Source organism: Manacus candei, unplaced genomic scaffold (assembly GCF_025592945.1).
Source record: "Manacus candei isolate 608988 ecotype Guabito, Panama unplaced genomic scaffold, ASM2559294v1 h1tg000007l, whole genome shotgun sequence".
Lineage (NCBI taxonomy): Eukaryota > Metazoa > Chordata > Aves > Passeriformes > Pipridae > Manacus > Manacus candei.
Genome location: NW_026138055.1, coordinates 7,188,267 through 7,214,127, shown reverse-complemented (window position 1 = coordinate 7,214,127; position 25,861 = coordinate 7,188,267). Strand labels below are relative to the sequence as shown.

General features: G+C 49.0%; 3 protein-coding genes across 4 annotated transcripts; all 3 read right to left on the bottom strand.

Annotated features, from left to right (window-relative positions):
- Window positions 1–4,284: 4,284 nt before the first annotated feature.
- LOC127482274 (gallinacin-13-like) lies at window positions 4,285–10,429 on the bottom strand. 2 transcript variants are annotated; one of them, XR_007908480.1, is made up of 3 exons: window positions 10,270–10,428; window positions 8,296–8,524; window positions 4,285–7,991 (listed from the first exon to the last, which is right to left on the bottom strand). XR_007908480.1 is itself a non-coding variant. In XM_051812462.1 (2 exons), the coding sequence occupies exons 1-2, from the start codon at window positions 10,328–10,330 to the stop codon at window positions 8,400–8,402; spliced, it is 183 nt and encodes a 60-aa protein (XP_051668422.1). In that variant the 5' UTR covers window positions 10,331–10,429; the 3' UTR covers window positions 8,257–8,399. The 2 variants fall into 2 exon arrangements, 1 of the variants encoding a protein (XP_051668422.1); XM_051812462.1 differs by lacking the exon at window positions 4,285–7,991 and having other exon boundaries at window positions 8,257–8,521; window positions 10,270–10,429.
- A 4,633-nt stretch (window positions 10,430–15,062) lies between these two features.
- Window positions 15,063–17,773, bottom strand: LOC127482251 (gallinacin-12-like). Its single transcript, XM_051812394.1, has 2 exons — window positions 17,197–17,773; window positions 15,063–16,605 (listed from the first exon to the last, which is right to left on the bottom strand). Exons 1-2 carry the CDS (start codon window positions 17,327–17,329, stop codon window positions 16,457–16,459), a joined length of 282 nt encoding a protein of 93 aa, XP_051668354.1. The 5' UTR covers window positions 17,330–17,773; the 3' UTR covers window positions 15,063–16,456.
- An 850-nt stretch (window positions 17,774–18,623) lies between these two features.
- On the bottom strand, window positions 18,624–24,614 carry LOC127482241 (gallinacin-11-like). Its single transcript, XM_051812384.1, has 5 exons — window positions 24,404–24,614; window positions 23,556–23,621; window positions 20,585–20,691; window positions 19,534–19,662; window positions 18,624–19,023 (listed from the first exon to the last, which is right to left on the bottom strand). The coding sequence occupies exons 2-5, from the start codon at window positions 23,564–23,566 to the stop codon at window positions 18,896–18,898; spliced, it is 375 nt and encodes a 124-aa protein (XP_051668344.1). The 5' UTR covers window positions 23,567–23,621; window positions 24,404–24,614; the 3' UTR covers window positions 18,624–18,895.
- Between the last annotated feature and the right edge of the window lie 1,247 nt (window positions 24,615–25,861).

The window sequence follows — 25,861 nt, the reverse complement described above, 5'->3', positions numbered from 1 at the left end:
CACTTTCTCATGATGCCTTGGGTGTATGATCACTTCCAAGGTCTCACCTTGGAGCAGGTTGAACTTGTGGCACATGGAAATCCTTTTCCTGCTCCAAAATACTGCCTTTCTTCTACACCTGCGTGGATAAAACCCCAGTCCAGGTCCTTATAATTTTCCATCCTGATTATTGTAACGTGTGATGTAACCCTGCCCAAAACACAGAAGGAAGTGGTGGAGGCACACCTGACATGGTGTTCCTTCAGAATCATTCCAGGTCTGAGACTTCTTCACTGTAGAAGAGCCTGTTGGGAATGTACTGATGGCTGAACTGTGCTCAGAGGAGGCCACAGAGATGCTCCGAGGGTTGGAGCCCCTCTGCTCTGGAGACAGGCTGTTCACCTGGAGAAGAGAAGGCTCCAGGGAGACCTGAGAGCCCCTTCCAGTGCCTAAAGGGGCTCCAGGAGAGCTGGAGAGGGACTTTGGACAAGGGCCTGGGTGCTCCTTTAGGTACTGGAAGGTGCTAAGGTCTCCCCAGAGCCTTCTCTTCTCTTCTCTAGGTTGAATAACTGTTGAGCTCAAAGGACAGTTCTAGGCACCTGGAGCAGAGCTGCCAGCTGCCTGCTTTGTGGTCAACTCACAGACACATCAGGGTACCACCCCTACAGAGCAAGTTTTCCCCATTTTGATGACCTGCAAGCTCTGAAGACAGAGAGAATCAAAGAGATGGTCAAGGAGCACCTGATCAAGGAAACAACTGGAGATGTCTCTGACCTCTGCCAGGCTGCCACCCTGCAGTCCAGGTGAACTGCTGGATGGTCAGGTTTGGAAGACCTTCTGAGGTTCTAGAGAAAACTCTTCACCTCTTCAGTTGCCTGGATGGTGAAAGAGCAATCTGGCAAAAAGTCTTCTGTTCTCAGAGCAGCACAACATTGACACGGATGCATTGTGCTTATGTACAGGTAAGGGAGGATTTCCTCAAAAATCCGAGGCACCTTCTCCTTCCTCAAGCTACCAGAGGATATTTCATAGAACCATAGACTGGTTTGTGCTAGAAGGGACATTTAAAGTTCATTTAGTCCATTCTCCCTACAATGGCTGGTGACACCTTCCACTATCCCAGGTTGCTCCAAGCCCTGTCCAACCTGGCCTTGAACACTTCCAGGGATGGGGCAGCCACAGCTTCTCTGGGCAACCTGTGCCAGGGCCTCACCACCCTCATTGCAAAAACTTCTTCTCGTATATAATTTAAATTGACTCTCCTTTAGTTTAAAAGCATCACCCCTTGTCCTATCACAACAGGCCCTGCTAAAAGGCCCCATATTTCTTGGCCTTACAGCACCACCCTCCTCCACAAACCTCATTTCTTGGCCTGAGGCTGACCACTGCTCTGATGAGAGAGTTACTGCTGCAGGCTAATCTGTGAGAAACCCATTTGTCTTTGTCCCATGCCCAAGTTACAGAAAGTCTCCATGTTTTTATCTCAGGATGATCCAGCTTGGAGACTGGCAGTGTCTGGTGGGATGATTCTGCCAGTCTCCGAAGGCATTTTTGAAGGCTTTCACCACGTGACTGGTGAGTGACAGGGCTGTTGTGGGGGTTGATAACTGGATTAGCTCGAGCCAAAATTGCTTCTGCCTACACTCAGCAGGACCTCGGTTCATCCCCCACTGTGTCAGTTCACAAAATCCAAGAGACCCTTTTCCAGCCTGTGCTTAACCCACCGCAGTCTGTCACCCCCCAGGGGACTCTGCTAACGAACTGTGCTTGAGGAACATCATCTACCAGCAGATAGCAGCTCCCAGAGGAACAGGCAGCCTGGGAGGGATGATGCTGATGGTGAAACCTCCCATTAATCACAGAAGCGCAGCTGCCACCTCCCCACCCCGGCTACCAGAACTAATCACACCACGGAGCAGACAAAACATCCACATTTTTCCCCTGCCTTGTGCTCCCATGTGTTTTCTCTCCATGTGCTCTCTGTCAGGAGATGTCTGGTGCTCAGATAGGGCTGCCCCTGGACTGTGGATCATATGCTGAAGGATTGTGTTGTCTTCCAGCCCCTTCCTTGGAAACATCAGCCTGGAGAGTCCATAATGCAAATCCTCAACTGTCCATGATGCAAAGAGTCCATCAGGCAAATCAATAACTGTCCTCCTTGGGGAGATAAACGTGTTCCCATGCCCTGCAAGGAGGCCCTCAGCTTCACCTTTGCTTTCAGAGATGTCTCCTTTGGGCAATCACCTCCCTGTGGTGATAACCTAAGACAGCATTGCCAAATTTCTTGCCTTGAAGTAAAACCAGGACAACATTGTCTTGGGCTTTCCTTGCAAGCAGCAGCTTGGAGGGAGAAGTTATTTAATCTCTTTTTTTTTTTTTAATCCCAGGAACTGTATTTTATTGAGGTGGCTGCTTCCAAGGGCTGCTGTGGGCCAAGCAGAACCTCAGAGCTTGGGAGAAAAGGGGCTAATTGCAAACATGGGATATGCCTGAATTTGGAATAAACATAGTGATTTCCAGAGCAAATGTACAGACTCAATGAAATTAGGAAGAAATTCTTTAAAGGCAATGAGGCCCTGGCACAGGTTGCCCAGAGAAACTGTGGACTTCCCATCCCTGGAAGAGTTCAAGGCCAGACTGGACTGGGCTTTGAGCAACTTGGTCTAGTGGAAGGTTCCCTGCTCATGGCAGGGGAATTGGAATTAGCTGATCTTTAAGATCCCTTCCAGCCCAAACCATTCCATGGTTCTATGAAATCACACCTGTATCCTCAGCTCCTTGTCCTGCATTCCTCACAGGGATGTGTTGCCCTTGCAAGTGGTGCCAGCTCCAGACCTCTATCTGAATTCTCACCAAGTCTGGTAGTTCCCTAAAGCCTTCCCATCACCCAGCTGCCAGTTTGGGTTTGTCACTACAGCTCCTGTAGCACAGACTTTGCTGTTTCTTGGTGCTCCAGGACCATGGCATCAGGTCCCCCAGGCTGGGCAGGGACTTCCAGGCTTGAAGAACCATCCCTTATTTCTTCTCCTTCTGTCTTCTCCAGATGAGAACTGAGAAAGCCAGGTTTCAGGTTCTATTCTACAAAACAGGATAGTGGCCCAGGACTCCTCCTTCCCAGACCTTTTGGAGTTTTTGGAGTGACCACTGAAAAACCCCAGCGAGATGCAATCACTGTGATGGGATCTCAGTTGCTCTGTCGTGGTCTGATACAGCCAAGATTTTTGCTTTATTATTATTATTCCTGCTGGCTGGAGCTTCCCCCAGCCCTGGGAAGGATCTGTCTGACACCAAGGAGGGGTCATACCCCTTGGGGTCTCACTAGCCCAGCCAACATCCTTGCAGAAGGTCTCTCCACTTGTATATACACCCCTATGAATTAAGAGATGTGTGTTCAGGAAGAGAGTTTTAGGATCTTACCCAAGAAATTTAGGACTGGCTCTACTGGGCCAGGAGGCTTTAGGTCTGACACAACAGGTTGGACAACACATTCCTCCAAAAAACTGGTTTTTCCTCTCCTTCTTTCATAGATTTGGGGATCATGGGGTGGGTGGAGGATGGGGTGGGTAGGCATTCATGCCCATGAACCTCCCCTCCTTCCCTCATCCTCCCCATCACCCTCTCCAGTCCCTTCTCCTTTTCTCAGCAATGATAAGCTCCCTGATGGAAAAAATGTTGTCACACATATCTCACTTCCAGTGTGTGGGAGTTGCTGATAACGCCATGAAGATCTGGACAATAAGGCCTCCTGACAGCTTTTCTGTCCATCCCAAGCACAGGGAGATGATCCTGAAGGAAGAGCAGAGTGTTCACAGGGTTTAGAGAAGGGTCCTGAAAGTTGTGGCACTGGGGAGGAGAATGGAGAGGGGTAAAGAGTTCATTTACCCTCTCTCATCTGGGATGCAAAGCCATTCCCCTGCACATTCCTCCAAATTCCCCACTGCCCTGGGGCATCTCCAAACTGAGAGCCATGAGATTTTGGCTTCAGGTGGCTTTGCTGTCATGCTGGGGAGCAGCCTGGCAGCTGCTCACCACAGTGTTTGTTTTGGAGCATCCAGTGCTCCATCCCTGGGGAGAGGGGTCTGTGCTGCTCCAGCACTGCTGTCCTTCCACGTGGGGCTGCCAAAAGAGCCCAGAGCACCTTGCCAGAAGGGTGAAGTCATTTATTTATGCTTAGAAAAGAAATGCACTTTATTGCACAGCCTCTGAGCAGTCAGGGCTGACCCACTGCCAGGCTTTGGCTGGGATGTGAACAGCCAAGGTCAGCACGGGGCAGTGCCAGGGGCTGCATTGCTTCTTAGTCCCCTTGTCAGGGTCTACAAACAGGGCATCAATTTATTCGTGTATAAAAAAGTGCCAAGGTTTTGCTGGCAGAGGTTCATTTGACCAGCAGAATCACAGAATCATCCAGAATCACAGAATCATTTAGTCTGGGAAAGACCTCCAGGATCATCGAGTCCAACCTGCGCCCGATCCCCACCTTGTCCCCCAGCCCAGAGCACTGAGTGCCATGGCCAGTCATTCCTTGGACACCTCCAGGGATGGAGACTCCACCACCTCCCTGGGCAGCCCCTTCCAAAGACTGACAACCCTTTCCATGAAGAAATTCTTCCTAATGTCCAACCTGAAGCTCCCCTGCTGCAGTTTGAGGCTGTTTCCTCTTGTCCCACCCCTTGTTCCCTGGGAGCAGAGCCCAACCCTCCCCTGGCTCCCCCCTCCTGTCAGGGAGTTGCAGAGCCAGAAGGTCCCCCCTGAACCTCCTTTTCTCCAGGCTGAGCCCCCCCAGCTCCCTCAGCCTCTCCTGGTGCTCCAGCCCCTTCCCCAGCTCCGTTCCCTTCCCTGGACATGCTCCAGCCTCTCAGTGTCCTTCTTGTTGTGGAGGCCCCAAAACTGCCCCCAGGACTGGAGTTGCCTCACCAGTACCTGCACAGGGGAAGAATCACTGTCCTGGCTCTGCCGCCACACCAGTGCTGGTACAGTCCACATGCCATTGGCCTTTTTGGCCACCTGGGCACACCTGGCTCATGTTCAGCTGCTGTCAACCAGCACCCCCAGGGCCTTTTCCATCTTTCCAGCCACTCCTCCCCCAGCCTGGAGCTGCAGGGGGTTTTTGTCACCCAAGTGAAGGACATGGCACTTGGCCTTTTACAACCCTTTACAATTGTCCTCAGCCCATGGATCCAACCTGTCCAGACTCCTCTGCAGATCCTTCCTGCCCTCCAGCAGATCAACACTCCCACCCAGCCTGGTGTTGTCTGCCAGCTGACTGAGGATAAGAGTCTCCACGGTTGTGGCTTGCCCTGGACTCCCTTTACCATCCACAGAGATAAGAAAACCCTTGTAAGACACAATTCCTTGTTGCACAGAGCCTGTTCCTCTGGTTCCAAGGGAGCTGTAGAGGCCATGGGGATGGAAAACTGTGCTTTGTAGATATTCAGATTGCTTACCACACACAAGGGCTCAGCTCAGCCTGAGATGAAGGGGCTCTTCTGAAACAGGGCTGAGAGTCCCTGCAAGTGACCCTGATTTTATAGCACTCCTAGTTTTTCAGTATCTGTTTTCTCACTGCAATTGCAATACCTGAGAATGACTTTTGCAGAAAATCTTATTTATTCCAAGCAAAAGAAAATGAATTTTATAAATTTTCCAGACAGAGAACCACTCATTGTTTAGATTTCTGTCCTGTGCCCCAGGAGCTGTAGATCCTTTCCTCAAATTCTTCATTTTCCTCTAAATCGCCAGTCTCCAAACAGGATGATCCATCAGAATGGGGAAAATAAATATTCTTTCTAGTATTAATGCATAATACAAAATTAAATATATTAAAACACCATTGGTGTAGGGAAATCTCTCTCTCTCTCCTTGGGCTACAGCTCCTGTGTCCCACAAGGCTTTTCCCTCCTGTTGCAGGAGATAGGAAGCATAGTTTGCTCTGGATTTAGCCAAAAATATTTCATACTTTTCTGATCAAACCACATTTCTGGGGGAGAGAAGAAAAAAGGTGGGGGTGCTAGGGTTGTTGCTGTTTTAAGGGGAATGAAGGTTGGCCATTTGAAGTGTGAAAAAAAAAAAATGCCAAAATCTTCCAGAGAGGGACACAGTGCTCCATCTCAAAACTATTTCCATGGTAAACCTGTATCCAGCTCTGCTTGAGATCCTTCCTGAACCCAAGTTTTGGGTGTGGGACAGATGGATTCACCTCCCTCCCTCTGCCCCGACCTCCTCTTTTGATGGCAAGAAGGATCTTCTAACCCTTTTCAGATGGTGGCCCAGGATTTTCCAGGTTGTCTGCCTGGGATATGAAAGGTTAAACTTTCCCAGGCCTCAACAGGAGCGGAGCTGGGTGACAGCATCGCCCTTGACTCGGCTGGGCTCTGGCACAGAGTCGTTTTCTTCTTTGCTTCCCCGGCGGCTGATAGCCGGCTCCATCCTGCTGGGAGCGACTTCCCTGCTTCCAGTGAGCTCACACACTCACACACACACAGCCCTGTGCACACCCAGGCGTCCACGCCTCTCACAAGGCTCACATTCAGGGGCTCCCCGCCTCCTTTCCCTTTGCAGCCCCGGCATCCCGTCCCCGAGGTGTCATCCTGCCCCTGATAAGGCGCAGGGGCGGCTGCCAAGGGAAGGCTCCCAGTTGCTCCCGGCGCCAGGCTGGGTAGAGGCAGACGTGTCTAACCCCTGCCTCCTCCTGCGGCAGCGCCTGCTCCTCTGAAGGGCCAAAAACAGATGACATCACCCCCTCGTCGTGTCCACCCCCTCCAGCATCTCTATCAGCCCCATGGAGAGGGGTGTGCACGGAGGAGCGAGGAGGAAGAGGGAAGGCAGGGGGAGGAGGTCGGGGGAAAGGAGGGAAGGCAAAGGCTGGAGCTGGAAGTTGGTTACTTTGGCAAAGAGACAAGGTTCTGCAAAACTTCACCGGCTAGACTTCAAAAAGGTGGAAAAACTGGAGGCTCGTTTCTGGCAGGTCTTGTTATCAAGGGGAGCCTTATCTCCCGATGGGAATGATGGCTCCTGTGAGCCGGAGTGGCTGCTAACCTCTGGCTGAGCTCTCCTAGGGCCCCGTGGAGCAGGACCGTCCCTCAACGGAGAGGAGGAGCATCCAGGAGAGGGGACTGCAGGAAGGAATTGCCGCCGTATTTGCAACCTGCAGGTCTGGGAGCAAGGATGGGCTATTCCAGCACGGAGCCCACAGGAGCCCAGTCCCTCGCTGGTTCAGGAGGAGGAATCTTTCCTTGCTCACAGTCCAGGCAGAGATAGGATAGATCTCCACTGGCTGACAACTGTCAACTGGTTTTACTGGTTTCCCTGTTTCCTCCAGGACAAGACTGGTCCCCCTGGGTTAGATAGCAGAGTGGGTTTAGGCTGAAGCCACGTGTGCAGCTGGGCTGGGTGGGAATTAAGTCCACTTCATTGCTTGCATGTCCTAGATACCATATACTGGGTGTTTTCCAGAGAGGAATCTTCCAGCTTTTCTCTCTGGGAGACTTTCATATCCTGTCAAGCCATCTCTCTCCTCACACCTTCAAGACATCTCTATTGTTGCTCACCCAACACCACCTCATTGCCACCTCACCACCTCCAAGGTAAAGACTTGCTTCTGGGGTCCTGCTCCAGACCACATCACAACAGGTAATTCCTCTTCCTTCTTAGCTCCACAGCCAACAACATTTACTCCCTGGTGAGGAGCTGCTGTAAGTGAACTTGGCCTTGGCCCACTCCCACTCATAATTCCACTCAATAGATCAGCATATGCAGGAAAAGAGGCAGTGATGTCCCTCATGTGATGTGAGTGGCATCTATTTGGGTCAGAAGAGACCTTTAAAAGTCATTTAGTCCAAACCCCCTGCAACGAGCAGGAACATCTTCTGCTAGATCAGGTTGGATTATGTGAGTTATATACCCTGGTTCACCTTGTTGTTTCTGTGGGAGAGGAAGAGGCACTTCTGGAGAACAAATCATACCTCTGTCTTGGATTCATCTCCTTGAAAGTATGGATCCTGCCATGGCCTTTCCTGAAGAGAGCAAGAAACTGAGTTTGAGAAAGGCTGGGCCTGAGACAGGGGTAGAGGAATGGGCTAGAAGAGAGACTTGGACAAGCCCAGCAGACCCCTCTCTTGCTGCCACTCTGGAAAGACACCCCCTGGTCCTATATCACACCTGTCAGCCTTGTGCAGATGTTTTGGACACCCCAGTGCACCTCAAGCAGCATCAAACCCCAAGTGTAGGTCAGGATGGTCCATCCCAGAGGGAAACACGGCTGCACTCAGGACCCAGGAGGACATAAGAAACCAACAGGTTTATTGGTGATGGACAAACCAAGCGTGGAGGTGTCTGAGAGCAGGTCCTGTGTACAGTTGTGGTTGCAGGGTCAGCGGGCTGGTTCTCCTGGGGTGCTGGGCTCTGTCCTGGTGGGACCACCCTCACCGGCAGCAGCGCTGGCGGCCGTTCGCGCAGCTCCCTTCCCAGCGCTCCATGTGGAAGCAAAGCCTCCGGCAGCGGCCACGGTTGTTCCTGCACTGCTGGCTGTCTGAAAGGCCTCTGGCTGCTGGGGAAAGGGGGCAGGAGACCTGATTAGGAGACGTGAAACCCAGCCAGAGCCCCACTGTGTTGGTGGATGAGCAATGAGAGGCTTTCAGCTGGCAACAGGGAAATTCGGCTGGATCCACGGTGAAAGTCAGATGTGCTTGGGAGGAGCAACTCCCTCCTGCAAGCACTGGGAGTCTCCTAGCAGCTGGCCTAGGTGAGACACTCAGGTTTGCGTTGGCTAAGTCAGGTTAGATGAGTTAGGTGAGGTGCATCCTTTGGACAGCATCAAAAGATAGAGAAATGTCTTTTGGAACTGGTGTTTTATCTGTTGGTTTGTTTGATTTTTTTGTTTGTTTGTTTTTTGATGTTTTGGGTTATTGTTTGCTTGGACTTTCTAAATCTTCCTGTTTTGATAAGCAGGGTATGTGCTGCTTCTCTTTACACACAGCAGAAACACCAAGTTTGGGGGTTCTGAAGGGATGCAATGATACCTTTCCATCACCAGTGGAATGGGCAAACCCTTCTCTCTCCCCTCTTTATCCCTATGACTTAAATAAATGAGAGCATAAACAGCCTAAACAAGTAAATCTGCTCTTCCTTGTTATCAGGTTTGATGTCTGTTAAAGTGATACCACCATAGTCCTGGTAACATCATAGTGACCTTACACCTGAATGTAACCTGAATTCCTAACATATATATGCAAGCAACCAGTGAAAATACCAAGCTAAGGAATGTTTTTCTATTAAAACAAAATCTCAAAAGAAAGCAGACAGACAAAAAAGTAAACTAGCAGTCTTTCTCCCTGCTTTTTCCCCTGAAAGATGGCTTTGACTTCATAGAATCAAAGAAACACAGAATGGTTTGGGTTGGAAGGGACCTTAAAGATCATCTACTTCCAACATCCTGCCGTGGGTAGGGACACCTTCCACTAGACCAGGTTGCTTCAAGCTCTGTCCAGGGATGGAGAATCCACAATCTCTCTGGGCAACCTGTACCAGGGCCTCACCACCCTCACAGGGAAGAATTTTTTCTTAATATCTAATTTATACCTTCCCTCCTTCAGCTTAAGACCATTCCCCTTGTCCTGTCCCTCCAGGCCTTTGTCCAAAGTCCCTCTCCAGCTCTCTTGGAGCCCCTTTAGGCACTGGAAGGGGCTCCAAGGTCTCCCTGGATCCTTCTCTTCTCCAGATGAACACCCCCAGCTCTCCCAGCCTGGCTCCAGAGCAGAGGGGTTCCAGCCCTTGGACCATCTCTGTGGCCTCCTCTGGACTCACTCCAGCAGCTCCACATCTTTCTTGTGTTGGTGCCCCAGAGCTGGAGGTAGCTCTGCAGGTGGGGTCTCACCTGAGTGGGGCAGAGGAGGAAAATCATCTCCCTCAACCTGCTGGTCATGCTTTCATTTTCATGCATTTGCCACCTCTGTATTCTACTCAAGGAGAATTTCATGGGATTCTCCTTGTTTTGTGGAGAATGAGGTTTGCATCCTCTGTTCAGGAGCAGAGCTCAGGCCCCTGGCTTAGGCTCAGCATTTCTGGGTGAGTTTTGAGGCAGTGGGGAGGAGGGAATGTACAACCTGTGAACCTGGGACAGCTGCATCCAGGAACTTCACGGGGACCATCACGGAAGAAACTTGTTCCTTGGAAGCAAGAGTTAGGTCAGCCTTGACTTGAGGGCCCTGTCTTGTCCTTTTCTCCCTCAGGGTAGGAACCTGTCTTTGCTCTCTCCAATTCCTGCAGAAACCCCTGTGAGCATTTTGTCCTTACCCGGAATGTCCTGGAGGAGGAGAATGACAATGACTGCAAAGAGCAGCTGGAGGATCCGCATGGCTGGTGGGTGGAGGTCCCACCACGGGGAGGAGCGAAGGGAAATCCTGGATTTATAGTGCCCTGAGGGGTTGTGTAACGCTCCCAGAGTGGAGGGAACTTTGTCAGTCTCAGGTGCATTTCAACACAACAGCAAACAATTGCACGGGGCGTGCCCGCTCTTGGTCACACCACGTTACAGGCAAAAAAATTAAGAAAAAATAAACGAAAACGAGAAGAAAAAAAAACAAAAAGGGAAAAAATTAAAAAAGACAGGGTTCTGTCAACAAATAGCGCTGAGCACTGGGGAGTCTGCTACTGCTTGCTGCTGGAGACAGGATGTTGAGGCTGACCCAGTCTGGCTCTGTGTTTGTAGGCTCCAGCATGTGATGTTAAAATCCAATCCAAGTGTTTGCAGTATCAAAGTGTTGGGTTTTGGTTTTTTTTTTATTTCATGCTCCCAGTCTCTGTGTTTAGCACTGACAGAGTCAAGTGTGAAAAAATCCAGAGTCTCCTTCTCAGCACTCCCCAACACACAAAGTTGGCTTGAAAATAATGGGATCCTTAAAAAAAAAAAATCAAAGGTCTGCCTCTCCTTCCCAGCTTCCAGCTGAAAAGAGGATGATTTCCAAGGTTTTGTTTACAGCTGTCAAGAAAAATGGTAATTTAGTATTTTATTAATTTCTGCATTTATTAAATGGGAAAGCTGGGATTCCTGCAATACTCAGAAGCATTACGAAAGCTCGTGTATTCCAGCTGTCCCAAGAAAGCTGGCAGGCTCTCAGGTTTGTACTAGTTCTCCAGGTCAGTTCTAGGAAATCAGTAGAGGTGTGACCTGTGTTTCAACTTTAGAAAACAACACAAAGCAAACAACAAGCAGAAATCTCCCCCAACCAACAACAAACAGAGGAAGAGGAAATAAAAACTTTATGAAGGTTTCTTTTTACAGCAACGACAGAGCCCAGGCCATCACCAAGTCTTCTGTTTTCCCTTAATTAGTCACCTTGGTAGCTTTTAATTTGCAGACTGGATGCCAGGTGGTGCTGGAAAATGTAAAGCCCACGTCCTTCAGGCTGCTTGAACAGAACAAGGATCACCTTCATCAAACAGAGCAGATAAGGGACCTTCACCAGCTGGACTTTGGCTCACAGGACACCGAGCACTGAAACAGGGCGTCGTGTAAACTGGCCGTGCACGATCTGGGGATGGAAAATGGTTCTGGAAAACCATCTGTGGGAGGGTTGGCTGCAAGGATGTGTGTAGAACCTCTCTACAAGTGTTGGTGTTCTGCCTATTTGGTGGTACTGCTGGGTGCAGTGCCTGGAAGACCATAACCCACGTCTGAGGATCAGCATCTCCAATGTGAGAGATGGTGCAGTGGGATTTCTTAGAATCACAGAATCATAGAATGGTTTGGCTTGAAGGAGACCTTAAAGACCATCCAGTTCCAACCCCCTGCCATGGGTAGGGACACCTCCCACTAGACCAGGTTGCTCCAAGCCCAGCCCAGCCTGGTCCTGAACACCTCCAGGCATGGGGAGTCCACAACCTCGCTGGGCAACCTGTGCCAGGACCTCACCACCCTCACAGCAAAGAACTTCCCAAGGAAAGAATTTAGGCAGAGTTTATCTAACAGAAAAGAGATTGCAACTCTTGAGCTGCAGCCCAGGCAGGGAGGAGTGTGTGGATGCTCATCTGAGTGTCCTGCTCTGAGTGTGTGACCTGAACATGTGTGTGCAGGCGGCTTGATGTGCTCCAGGGATGATGTTTAGAGCAGAGCCAGAGGGCCACGTGGCCGTGATGTTCCCAGTGATGGATGGCAAAATGCCATGTTTTATCTCCAACTCAGCTGCTCTCGTGTGGTGGGAGCAGCACCATCGCAGAGGGTGAGCTGTGCCTGGAGATGTTTGGATGCTGCAGGCTCCACAGGACCAGGATGTGTCCTCCCCACCACCAGAAGCCCCTGCTCTGCAGCTCTGGTACATGGTTGAGTTGCAGAATGTGCCTTGGGAAAAAAAGCCAGAACTAGACAGTACCAACAAAAACCAGATTTCCTTCAGAAATCAGGGGCAGGAAATTTCTGTCCCCTGGGCAACTGCTTGAACAACAGCTGGTCTTGCTCCCTCTGGCATGGTCCCGATGCTGTGTTGGCCTCAGCCTCTGCTGAGCCTACTGGGGCTGGCCCAGCAGCCTCCTGCCTTTTCCTGCTTCCCAACCTGCCACCAGATGTCTTGTTTCAGAGCCCACCATGCACAAAGGCTCATCTGTGCTCAGAGACACGTGGCACAGAAATCGTCTCCTGGGCACTTGAGAGGTTCAGAGGCTGGGGAGGAGTCAAATCAATCTGCATCCACCCTTAGCCCCAAGCTGGAAGGATGTCTCCACTGACTTCATCTGCCTTTGGGTCAGGATCTCAGCAGCATTATTTTAAATGAATCCTGGTATAAATTGATGCCAGCGGTAGCAAATCCTTTGGTGAATGAACCCTTGCCAGCTTGTGACGCCACCTCCACCTCCACATCCCACCTGTGGCTTTTTACCAAACCCCAAGCCAAGCAGGCACTGATAGAGCCTTGCAATTTAGCCAGTGAAAAAATGACCATGGGCTCAGCCCTGGACTCAGCCCTGGCCCAGAAATCCCCCATGGCCTTGGGCAGGCTCTCGTTACAGACCACTCTTCTTGGCTTCCTCAGAACTCGCTCCAACAGGTCCGTGTCTGTCTCACGTTGAGGAGTCCAGAGCCAGACACAGAAAATGTTGTTCTTTGCCCCAGAGTACATGGACAGAGCATACCTTGTGTTCTCACAGCTGAATTCTCCCCACCAGCTGCATGACCACATTCAGATGCCAGTTGTCTATTACAGATGATTCCTGGAATGTGCCCACCTCCAAACTGTGCCAAGGAACAGCTTGGCCAAGGGCTCCTTTTGCTGACAGCACATGAGAGTATGCGCTGATGTCTGAGCCTGAGCCTCATGTGATTCCATTTACTCGTGCAGATACAGTCTCTGAATGCCAGAGTATTTTATCTCCCTAGCACACCCCTGGAGCTGGCTGTGAGATCTTTCACTCCACAGGAGTTGGAGGAGCAGCCACGTGAGCAGGTGGAATGTGACCCCCTTTCTCCTGCATGGGGATGAAAGAAAAGCTGGGCATGTAGGTGGTTGCATTGGTTTGTGTGGGATTGCCAGGGATGTAAGAGACAACCTGGGTCTAAGGGGTTGCCCACAGCTATGGAACCTCAGCTCCTCCAAGCAGGAGCTCATCCAACCACCGTCCTGCTCCTGATTCCAGAGCTCCAGCCACAATGATGTTCTTAGGGCAGAAGTGGAGGATTTCACCTCTGTCTCACTCCCTCTGCCAAACAAACCCTGGCCTGTTGCCTGGGAACAGCAAACAAATTCCAGAGAGGGAATTCATGCCATGCCTTGATGAACTAACACCCCCAGCTATCCATGAGGCTTGTGCTGGTCGACAGACCAGGCAGGAGGGTGGGGATCTATCCTGGCTGCCTGTATGGCTGCAGAGACCCCAAATATATGCCTCAAGATGCCTGGATGGGTTTTGCATCTCCCTTAGGAGCTGGTGTAGGTCTGATAGGGTAGTACTAAAGAATCCCTATTTTGTAGCCTTCTGAGTTCTATCAGGTACAGACAGCTGGAATTGAAAGCTCAGCAAAGCCATTCCCACAGAAATCCTCCCCTCCATTTGGCTTTCTCCCATGAGGACAAATCCTCAATGTGTTTTCAGAGCTGACTTCTAGCCTTGTTTAAATTCTCACCAGCCTGCATCTCTCAAGGGATCATAGACTTCACCTTCTCATTATTTCTGCCACCCTGTCTTGCCCCTTAGCTTGTCTGACTGTGCCATCTACTCCTATGTGCAATCCTGCAGGTGAAGGGTTGGATTCAGCTGAATCCACTGACTACATGTGAGTCTACACTCTGGGAAATGGTCCCTGTTGACCAGGACTGGTGGTCCTGCATGGAAATCCTCTGGCAAAGGTTCACACTAGGGATGCATTTTATTGAGTGCTTCAATAATGAATATTTTTTGGCTTTTGGGTTTAAAGGATTGGAAAACAGCGTTTGAGTAGGAGTGTGGTGTCATGAACAGCTCTGTGCTGAGGGGATGAAAATCGTCACTCAGAGGAGTTTAGTAATGCCCTGCCCCTTCTGACCCAAATCATTCTATGAAAATTCTGTGATTTTTTGGGGGGGTTATTTCCAGCCAGATCAGCAAGGAATGGAACACGCAGACTCGGAAGAGTGGGACCATGCTAAAGAGATTATGCCTTTTGTCAGCAGCCTACATTTTCATTGTTGCTAGAGGGATAATTTTGCCTATAAACTGAGCATTTCTACCTTTCCTGATTGAAAACTGACTGGCCAGCAGGTCCAAAACATATCAGAGGCAGAAGGCCCAGTGACCATCAGGGAGATGTGCAAGGTGAGCTGCATGAGCCCACATTTCACTTCCTTAGGAAACCAGGCTGAACCATGATGGGTGAACATTCCCAGACAAGGGGCACAAATAATGAACTCTGTGGATGAATGTGAGAAATAAACAGTTTAATTTGGAAGAGTGCCTTGATTTAAAACCCTCCCTGTGCTGTCCTCGTACATCAGTGTGCGTCAGAGACAAGGGTTGGATCTGGGGAGGAATTTGGATCTGGGCTCAGCCCAACACTGTTTCCAGCACTGGCTCCCAAGCCAATAGCCAGGTCTGGGTAATCTGGCTCTCCTGAGGGTTCATCCAACTGCAGGGGATCTCCAGGGGAGTGCTGGAGAACAGTTGGGCTGCTCATGGGTGAATGGAGACACTGGAATGAATGAATTGTTGGATCTCTGGCGATGGGTCCTGACCCTGCTGAGGGCAATGGGAATTTTCCTGTTTGATTCATCAGAGCAAGAATTTCATCTCCCAAGGAGGACTTTTCCCTGGCTCTGACCAGTGCCTCAGCAAACTGGCATAGCTCTCTCATTACATCATTGTTTTCTTACTTTCACAGAAATGATTGACCCAGAGAGAAATATTTTACCTAGAAAGGGAGACCAGGAGCTGACAAAGGAAGGGGAGTGTCAAAATTTCATGCTGAAAAGACACAGAAGGGCTGAGAGTGGATTTGGACAGCTAATGGATTTAGGCTGATGGAGCTCATAGGAAGAAAGCTGCTAGGGATAAAGAGGCTAATTTCTTTGGGACTGTTGCTGGGTGACCACAGAGGAAAGAAGGAGCACCAGAAATGCAGTCCACTGCTGGATAGGGCAGCCTGTCAGGGGCAGTGGGACACAGCTTTCAGATCCCCTCCCCTCCATGTTTAAAACAAGTAAATCTGTGCTCTCGGGAAAAATATCATTCCCTATGAGGGTGGTGAGGCCCTGGCACAGGTTGCCCAGAGAAGCTGTGGCTGCCCCATCCCTGGAAGTGTCCAAGGCCAGGTTGGATGGGGCTTGGAGCAGCCTGGGCTAGTGGAAGGTGTCCCTGCCCATGGCAGGGGTTTGGAATGAGATGATCTTTAAAGTCCTTTCCAATCCAAACCATTCTCTGGTTCTATGATTGCCTGTAAGATCCTGGCACAGCCCAGAAAGGAAAAGTGGATATGGGGGGTCTTGCCCAAGAAACACAGACCACACTTGATTTTATGTCAAACCAGGTTGCTTTTGCACCAAAAGTGATGACAAAATCGCTGTCCCAATTACAACTGTTTTGTCTGGGAAGGGAAATACAGAGTCACCCTGCTCTGCTGGGAAGGTGAGGGCTGCTGTGTTCACTCTTGGTCAGTGGGAGAGGGAGGGGGTCTTACCTCCAGCAACTTTGCCAGGTCACAGACAGGCACTTGCTGCTCTCTTAAACTTCAAGTTTATTATTTTCAGGTAAGGAGAAAGGCAATTTCTCATCTGACTGTGACAGGTAACAACCGCAGTCCCAAAGGGGTGATAAACAGTTTGGGTGGCCCCAATTTCTTCTTGTCACAGTGTTTCCTTGGAAGCCACAGCAAAAGCGAAGTGTTCAGGAGTTCACGAGCGAATCCACAGCCACGTTCTCCCAGGGGAGCAACAGTCACAGCAACCACAAGATCTCCTTCCCAACAGCTGCTCCTGCCTTGTCAGTGGAGCCTGCAGCTCTCTGGCTCCTTCGGAAACCTTCAGCTCTTGGTGGTGGGGGGTGGCAAAGTTTTGCAGCAGAGAATGATGGGCTCAAAGCAGAACTGAGCCAGGTATTCACCAGAAATGCAGTTTCCAACTCTGCACAAACCCCCTGCGTGGTTACAGTCCTCTGGTCCATGAGCATCTCCTGTACAAAGAAGCAGCAAGTAAAATCAGTGAGTAAAACTCATGGGGCTCCCTGTGGCACTTTGTGCCCAGCCAGCAAAGCCAGCACATGGAGCCTGGGCATCCCCATCCCACAGGACAGCTTCAGACATCCATGTTAAAAATCCCAAGTTGCAGAACCCTCAAGGAACATTTTATCATGAATTTTTTTTCAGGATGCTGGCAAAGACTGTGCATAGGAGGTCGGGGTGGTTGTCCTCACCCTGCCAAGGAGGCAGCTGCAGCCTGAGGAAAGGTAGGAATATTCTCCCAGAGCACAGAGCATCTCCTCTAGGGCTTCTCCTGCAAAGGCAGTGAGCTGCCCCATTTTCACAGCTTCTTTCTTAGGGGGGATGGAATTAGATGACCTTTAAGGTCTCTTCCAACACCAATCATTCTGTGATTCTATGAATCCCTGCTCATTTTTGCGCTACCCCAAGAGATTAAATCATGCATTTTGCCACCCAGAAAACTGAGGACACCTTTCCTCAGTACCTATAATATTATACAGTGAGGAAAGATTATTCCTGTTCCAGATCCCTCTGTTTACCACCCTTGGCCTTCCTGGTCTTACCGTGCTGGGTCAGGGAGATGAAGATGAAAATGAACATAAGAATCCTCATCACTTTGGCTCTGCTGGAAGACTGCAGGGCTGAGTGTGAGATTGTGCAGAAGCCTCTGTGTGCTGCTGGCATGCTGGGTGGCATCCGTGGAGAGGGAAAGAACAGGCAGCAGTTAATTATATTCCAGTCTCAGAAGTAACATTTGCTGCTGAGCAACCCTTTGTGTCGTTCTGACCCAGTGCTGTGGCTCCAAACAATGTTGACTTCCTTCACATTCACTGGTTATCGGCTTCCCTGATTCCCCTCTCCCTGGAAGCTGGCATTTTGGACTGGTAGGTTGCCAGCTGGGAAAAGAGGCTCAGAGGGATCCTCTGCCCTTCACCTGCAGCCAGCAAAGTCCTGGGAAGTGATGAGTGGGAGGGAGGCAACCTGCAAGGGAAGACTCTTGAGGAGCTGCAAAGAGAACGGTGCGGGCTGGGAGTGATTTGTTTTTCATCTGAGCTCGTGTGAATATTTTGTCCAGCTGAAACCTGGGTGTGATTTTTTTTCCAGCTTTGGCTTCTGAGGAATTTGGGAGGCTTCATTCCTGAGTGTGATGGTGGAGGAGGTGGCTCAGCAATGCACCCTGCGGTGGTAAATCTGTGATAGATGTGCAGCTCTTGCTGTGAAATGTGATATTCCTGCTGCCCTGCCTGGCCCTGCTGTTTGCTGTCCCTTCATCTGTGGTAATGTCACTGCTGTGTGAACACATCCTAAACTGGATGGCTGAAAGAGCAAGGTTAAGATTTCCCTTCTCTCTATAAAAAAAAACCAAATTAAACAACATACCTGGAATCATAGAATCATTTAAATTGGAAAAGACCTCTAGGATAATCAAGACCAATCATTCCCCAGCACTGCCAAGCCCACCACTAAACTATATCCCCAGGTGCCCACTTACACATCTTTTAAATCCCTCCAGGGATGGTGACTCCACCACTGCTCTGGACAGCCCATTCCAACACTTAACCACTCTTTCCATGAAGAAATTCCTCTTAATGTCCAACCTGAACCTCTCCTGGTACAGCTTGAGACCATTTCCTCTTGTTCCTGGCTGCCTGGGAGAAGAGGCCAACTCCCACCTGGCTACAGTCTCCTGTCAGGTAGTTTTAGAGAGCAATAAGGTCTCTCCTGAGCCTCCTTTTCTCCAGGCCAAACAGCCCCAGTTCCCTCAGCCACTCCCTGGAAGTGTTCAGTGTTCAAGAAACATCTGGACGTGGTACTCAGTGCTCTGGTCTGGTTGACAAGGTGGGGATTCGTCAAAGGTTGAACTCAATGATCTTGGAGGTGTTTTCCAGCCTAAATGGTTCTGTGATTCCCTGACTAATTGTCCCCAATCCTGTAAAACATGCAAGCATAACATCAGCCTGGTAAGTAAGATTAGGCTGGTAAATAGGCTTAGTGGATGTGGTTTCCAAGGATGCAGCAGCAAAGCTGTGTGGATTTCTGTGTGTGGGTGTAATGGAGAGACATTCTGCCTCTTTTCGTAGGTACACAACCTGTTTATTTAGCATTTATTGCCTTTGTTATATAAAGAAACATATCACCTCTAGTTAATTACACATTTTGCATGTTGAGAACACCAGACATGTCTAAAACACTAGAAAAAAGCCTCAGTTGTTTTCCTGGCCATGCATTTCTGTGGTTTTCTACAATTCCATGAGATCCTTGTCACACTTCTGTGCAGCACTTCCATCCCCTGCGAGGGCAGAGTCCCACTTGCTCTTGCAGACATCTGATTTCTGGGGGTACACAATGACCCCCCTCCTCTTGACAAATGTGGAAGTTTGATGTTGTGTCTGCAATTTAGAGGATATAAGTCAGAGTAAAAAATATGACACTGTCATCTGAACCAGCTCATACATCAGAAATTGTTGGGAAGTGGTGGTTACTGTGTCTCCAAAAGCAAAGGCACAAAGATGGACTTTGGGGCTTATCAGAGCACTTCTATAAAAGAGGGAATTTAAGACCTACTTGGAAAAGAATTAACTGAAGGAGGGATATTATAAAGGTGTGAAGAAAATGCAGAATGTTTACATTTCAAGTAGGTGGCACTGAGTAAAATTGTGAGGGACGAGGCTTTAAAAGAAACAGAAGGAGTTCCTGATGTAAGGTGGGAGGGGAAATCCAGTAAGGACTCTTAAACACAAAGATTCCTAAATATAAAAATCCTGAGCTGCAAATTCCTGAAATGAGATGAGTGTTAAGGCCCTTCCAACCCAAACCATTCCATGGTGCTATGATTTGGAGGCAAAGAGGACAAGTTTTGCTGGCTTGGGCAGGGTCCCCACACACACACACACACACACCTATGCAGCAGGTTTTCCGGCGCCGGTAGCAAGTTCCAAACGCAGCAAAAGGCTTCGGGCAGGATTTCAAATGGAAGCAGTAGCCATGGTATTCCAGACAATGCTGGGTGTCCTTGGGCAAGCCGAGACCTACAGGAGGAATGGGATTCCCAGTTGTGCTGCAGGATCAGTCCATTCTCATGGGTCTTCCTCCTCCTGAAACCCTGCAGCTCCCATTTAGGGATCTGATACAAATACCCCCAAAACTCAGGGCAGCTTTTCCAAAAGTCCTGAGAAACTCATGGGGCCTCACAGGACTCCAAGGAGAGCTTTTGTACAACTAGAGTGAAAAGCAGATGTTGATGGCAAGTTTCTGAACCAAGCATTCATGCTGTAGTAGGGAGTGACAACCCAGCCTTTGGATGCTTCTAAGTTCTGGGCCTGCAATGCTGCAGGCTGGTCATGCAAGGGACAGCATGGTGAAAACCTGCCCTGGGAGGCAACTGTGACTTTAAAAAGCCCCAAAAAGTGAGATATGGCCCAATTAACAGGGACAAGCAGTTTGCCTGGTTCCTTCCTTCTCCAAAAGCCTGACTCCAGAACGAGGGGTTTCATTGAGCGTGATGAACATGTAGAAGAAATATGAAGAACAGAATCAGAAAATTAGTGCAGCTGAGGGGCAGAGGAAGGGGAAGCAGAATATTCAGAGAGCTGAAGTCAGCTTTGCTGGTGTAGCTCAATTTGAGTAATAAAATGGAATATCTCTGCTCTCTTCTGCCCTACACAAGGGAGAAAATTTCTAACCCTGGAGTAGAAGAGGCAGATGATTTCCATGGTATCATGTTCCAATAGTGACACAAAAAGACATCAAAGAGTCATAAGAAGCCAACATCTGGTGGGGAGGTTCTAGTTTGACACCTGGTCACCACAGGTTCATTTTTCACTTCTACTTCTAGAGTGAGAAATAGGGAACTGCTCTAACGAAAGGAGCTGAAGAGCATGTTCTGCACCACCACACAAGCGAGTTGTGCCTCCTACACAGGCAGAAACCAGCGTGGGTCTTGCCCCTTACCTGGAACAGCCTGGAGGAGGAACAGGAGAAGAGCCATGAGGCAGGAGAAGAGCTTCATGGTGGAAGGTCTCAGCTGCAGCGTGGAGACAGGGCCACAACACCAGAACCTTTGAGCAGGGGAGGAGGTAGCGCTGTGGCATTTATAGGGCTGTGGGAGCAGGGCTGGCTGTCTGGGGGACCTTGGCAGGGGTGAGTGTGGAAGGCAGCGAGTTCAGTCTGACCTCTGCACGCGGCTAAGCCTGAACAATGGCACAGGGTCATGAAAGCAAGTGGAGAAATGATTACACCTCCCTGCCTGATCACTGGGAGGGCTGGTTCTCAACACTGACCCACCTGAGAGTGTCGGTACTTGTTGACTTCAAAGATCAAGGTGTTGGTAATGGACAACCCGGAGGAAATTAGCAATTGTTTCGTGGGAGAGAAGGCAGCTGGAATATCAGAGGATCACCATAGAATTGTTTAGGTTGGAAGGGACTTTAAAGCTCATCTCATTCCAACCCTCTGCCATGGGCAGGGATACCTGCCACTATCCCAGGTTGCTCCAAGTCTTGTCCATCCGGCCTTGGACACTTCCAGGGTTGGGGCAGCCACAACTTCTCTGGGCAGCCTGTGCCAGGGCCTCACCTCCCTTCTAGCCAAGAATTTCTCCTTAATATCTCATCTATCCCTGCCCTCTGGCAGTGGGAAGCCATTCCCCCTTGTCCTGTCTCTCCAGGCCCTTGTCCCACGTCCCTCTCCAGCTCTCCTGGAGCCCCTTTAGGCACTGGAAGGGGCTCTCAGGTCTACCTGGAGCCTTCTCTTCTTCAGGCTGAACATCTCCAGCTCTCTCATCCTGTTTCCATAGCCCAGGTGCTCCAGTCTCTCCTCACTCCATGCTATTATAAAAAGTCCCTCTCCAGGTTTTCATAGGCCCCTTCAGGTACTGGAAGGTGCTACACTGGCAGTGGTCAGTGCTACACTCAGATAGATGTAGACATCTAATATGGATGTGGCTGCACTGGAATGAGATGTTCAATCACTGATTCTAGGACAGAAATCACTTGTTTAGTTGTAGTGGGACCTTAGGATCCAACACACGTGAAGAAACCTTTGCTGTAGATACTTGCACTTAGCTGGCCAAGCCCAGAGCTCACAGGGTTTCAGTTTGAATGGATTGTTGTTTTATGGAAAACACGTGTCAGTCAGAATGCACCAACCTGCACTTCTGCAAAAATGCTCACTTGGTTTCATAATGTATTCAAATAAAAGCATGTGGAAATTGCCAGAAAGTCTCCCCAAGGCTGAGTATGTCAGCTCTCACATTTCAAATCCTCAAATCTGAGCTTCGAGCTCAAAGCTCTGAGCAACTTGGTCTAGTGAAAGGTGTCCCTGCCCATGGCAGGGGGTTGGAACTGGATGATCTTTAAGGACCCTTCCAACCCAAACCATTCTCTGGTTCTATGAACAATCCTGCCATGCTCCAGGAACAAGATGTTACAGGAATCTAGAATTAACAGCTTGGTTTGTGCTTGGGCTGCCAGGACTTCACTCCCATGGAACATACTGTATTATTATTAAAAATGCCATTTTTCTACTAAGAAAAAGTAAGATGTTTCCATCTTAGTAGCAGTCAGCACTGTGGGTTCCTGCACCTACTGCCTGAAGCCACTGTTCAGCCCCCAAGTGCCTATAAACAAGAAATGAGTATTTGACTCTTCTTTGTTTCAGGAAATGCTTTGTCACTTTTCTGGCTTTTCAAGGATAATTTGACAAAGAAAAAACATTTTCTTTTTCTTCACAGCACCTTTCACAGAACGAAATACAATTATTTGATATGTTTATGGGTGAAATGGCCATTATCCTTCATTTCTTTCTCTTGGGAACCACTGTTACATCACAGGACGTACAGCAGGGTCATACTTTCTCAGTTGCCCAGAGAAGCTGTGGCTACCCCATCCCTGCAAGTGTTCAAAGCCAAGTTGGATGGGCTTGGAGCAACCTGGGATAGCAGAAGGTGTCCCTGCCCATGGCAGTGTGTGGAACTGGATAGTCTTTAAGGTTTCTTCCAACACAACCCATTCTGTCATTCCATGACTCTATGATACATGAGGTGAAGATTATGAGTTTGCAGATGTTATGAGCAGCACCTTTACAGGTGTACAAAGAGCAGAGTACAGGTGAGATTCATGACACAGTCTTGAATCTGTCCACACATAGTTTGAATGGTGTTACCTAGAGTCATGTGGAGGTGGCAGCTGACAGCACAGGTTCTCCCTCAGAGCAGAAGAAACCAGCTCACTTACTCGAGCCTGTTTCTCTACTTGATATTTATTGATGTTGTTCTGACCCAGCAGCCCTGATACCAACAATATAAACTTCCCCCTCAGCTGCTGTGCATTGTTCTCTGCCTCCCTGGTTTCTTTGTTAGCTTTCCATTTCAAATTTGCAGGTGCCATTGAGTCTCCTGAGCAGCAGAGTGGCAGGAGAGATGTTTATGTCCATTTTCAAGTACTCCAGAAAAAGGGGTGAAGCAAAGACCCTGTCAATAAACCTTCAGCTGGCTCAGGTTCCCACTGAAGCCAGGGATATCCTACCTGAGATATTCATCTCAGCTCTCAGACAGCATCTGGCATTGTACTTTGTCAGACTGGAGCAGAAGTCCAGCTTTCCAACTCATCAATTGTCTTTAAAAAATGGTCCTGTTCTGTTCAATGATGGACTGAAAATGCTGGTTTTAAAAAAAAAAATCATGAGAAATTAAGGACAAATTCAAAACCTCAGCTGTGTTAATAATCTGGTGGAGGAGGAGTGCTTGTCCAGTAATCTTACATTCAGAATCGTTCCTTCTGATTTCCAGCCATTGCACATGGATGTCCTCTCTATGAGGCTCTGAGTGTTTATACAATCACACCCCCCCTTCAAATTATAATCAGAAATTCTATTCTAGGTAAAAAAATCTTCAGATTTCAAGTGACATCTCATTCTGCCTTACCTGTACTTCATTTGCTCTTATTTGTTCTCCTCCTTTCCCAGGTTATTCCAGAGAAGAGATATGGTTCTATATGGATCACAAAAGAAATGCTTACATACAGGTGAAGTTTGTCCCTTTGCCTAATGATATCTTACAAGGAGCTGCTGAGGGAGCTGGAGAGGCTCAGCCTGGAAAAAAGGAGACTCAGGGGTGGACTTCTTGCAGGTGACAAGTGATAGGACAAGAGGAAATGGCCTCGAGCTGTGCCAGAGAACGTTTAGATTGGATATTAGAAAAAAATTTCTTCATGGAAAGCTCTGTCAAGCATTGGAACAGGCTGCCCAGGGCAGTGGTGGAGCCATCAGCCCTGGAGGGGTTTAAAAGCCTCATAGAGGTGGCACTTGGGGACATGGGTTAGTGGTGGCCTTGGCAGTGCTGGAGGAATGGTTGGACTCAAGGACCCCAGAGGTCTTTTCCATTCTCTGTGACTCCATGATTCTGTGACCTACAGCTCAGGGTGTAGAAAGTCAAGAACCCTCCAAGTAGTCAATGCTTCCTCGTGCTCAGTGTTGCAATAATCACGGAAAGGCCTGTTCTCAGTTCCTGTTCCCAGTTCACCAATGGACAGGAATACTGGAGGTATTTTTTCCTGCATTTCCATGCAGAGTGTGAAAAGGCAAACAACTGCAAAATTCTGAGCCGGGTTTGAATCACTATTTTGGTCATTATTAGTATGAATCACCTATAATTGGAGATCTTCGGCTTTGAGGCTTTTGGGGGTGAATGTTTTACATTAAATACAAGGAAATTATATGGGAGCTTCCCCTCACACCACTTGAGATGTCTACACTTTGGAACCACTCATGTACTCAGTGTCCTTTCTATTCCATTCAACTCATCCAGTGCTTGCTTCTCTCCACTGTCTATGAAGGGAATGCAGAAGACTGGTTCAGGTGGAGGGATCTGTCAGCCTCCAAAAGATGTGGGAGGAAACCTATCCCAGCTATCTGATGTAGTGTAATCTTCTAGCTTTCCCTGAGAGTCAATGGAGATACAGGGACTTCCAGAGGAGACTTCCATCCCATTTGAGGGGTCTGTCTGAGGGATAGACAGACATAGAGTCATAGAAACATGTAATGGTTTGAGTTGGAAGGGACCTTAAAGATCATCTCATTCCAATCCCCTGCCGTGGGTAGGGACACCTTCCACTATCTCAGGTTGCTCCAAGTTTTGTCCAACCTGGCCTTGGACACTGCCAGGGATGGGGCAGCCACAGCTTCTCTGGGCAACCTGTGCCAGGGCCTCCCCACTCTCAAAGAAAAGAATTTCTTCCTATTATCTAATCTAAACCTTACCTCCTTCAGTTTAAGACCATTCTCCCTTGTCCTGTCCCTCCAGCCCTTTGTCCCAAGTCCCTCTCCATCTCTCTTGGAGCCCCTTTAGGCACTGGAAGGGGCTCTAAGGTCTCTCCAAAGCCTTCTGTTCTCCAGGTGAACACCCCCAGCTCTCCCAGCCTGTCTCCAGAGCAGAGGGGCTCTGGCCCAGTGATGAATTTAGTGGCCTCCTCTGCATTTGTTCCAACAGCTCCACGTCTTTCTTGTGTTGGGGGCCCCAGAGCTGGAGACAGCACTGCAAGTGGGGGCTCAGCAGAGCAGAGTAGAGAGGGAAGAACAGAGTAGAAGGACTTGATGGCTTTGGATAATGAGGACTAAAGGTAAATCCTTTAGTGATCTTTCTTTTGTGGAGGAAATCTTGTTAATCTGGTCTGGGACTCACATCCCTTTGAGGGGAAGGAAGGAAGGACTTCTCTTTCATTTTGAAGTTTTCAGTCAATGGGACTGGGGTATCCCTGAATTAACCTGGGACACTAAAATTATGGGAAACATCTGCTTTCCCCAAGAACTTATCCAGATTTGCATTATGGCAATGTAAATCAGGAGGATTTGATTGCAGTTGAGGTGCTGTGCTCCTCAAACTAGCTGGAAACCTAACCTTACTTATAACATTTTAAAGAGTTGGAAAGGGACACTGGGGGGAATGGGGTGTTCTGCTGGGAAATCTGGAAATTTCAGTTTTCTGTCAAACTGATATAAAACAACACTATATTCTACTTAAAAATACAAATGATCACAGCAAAGCCAAGTGTCCAAAAAAGGTCTTCTGCACCTCTTCAAAGCATTTTATGGCCCAACAGTCTAACACAGCAATACACTCCTGTGGGGAGACACCTACTTTAAATGTCCACATCTTTGGGCTGACTTCCACCCTCAGGCAGGATTCAGTTGCCTGAACATAATAGCATAACAAATATCCAGCTGCATCCAAGA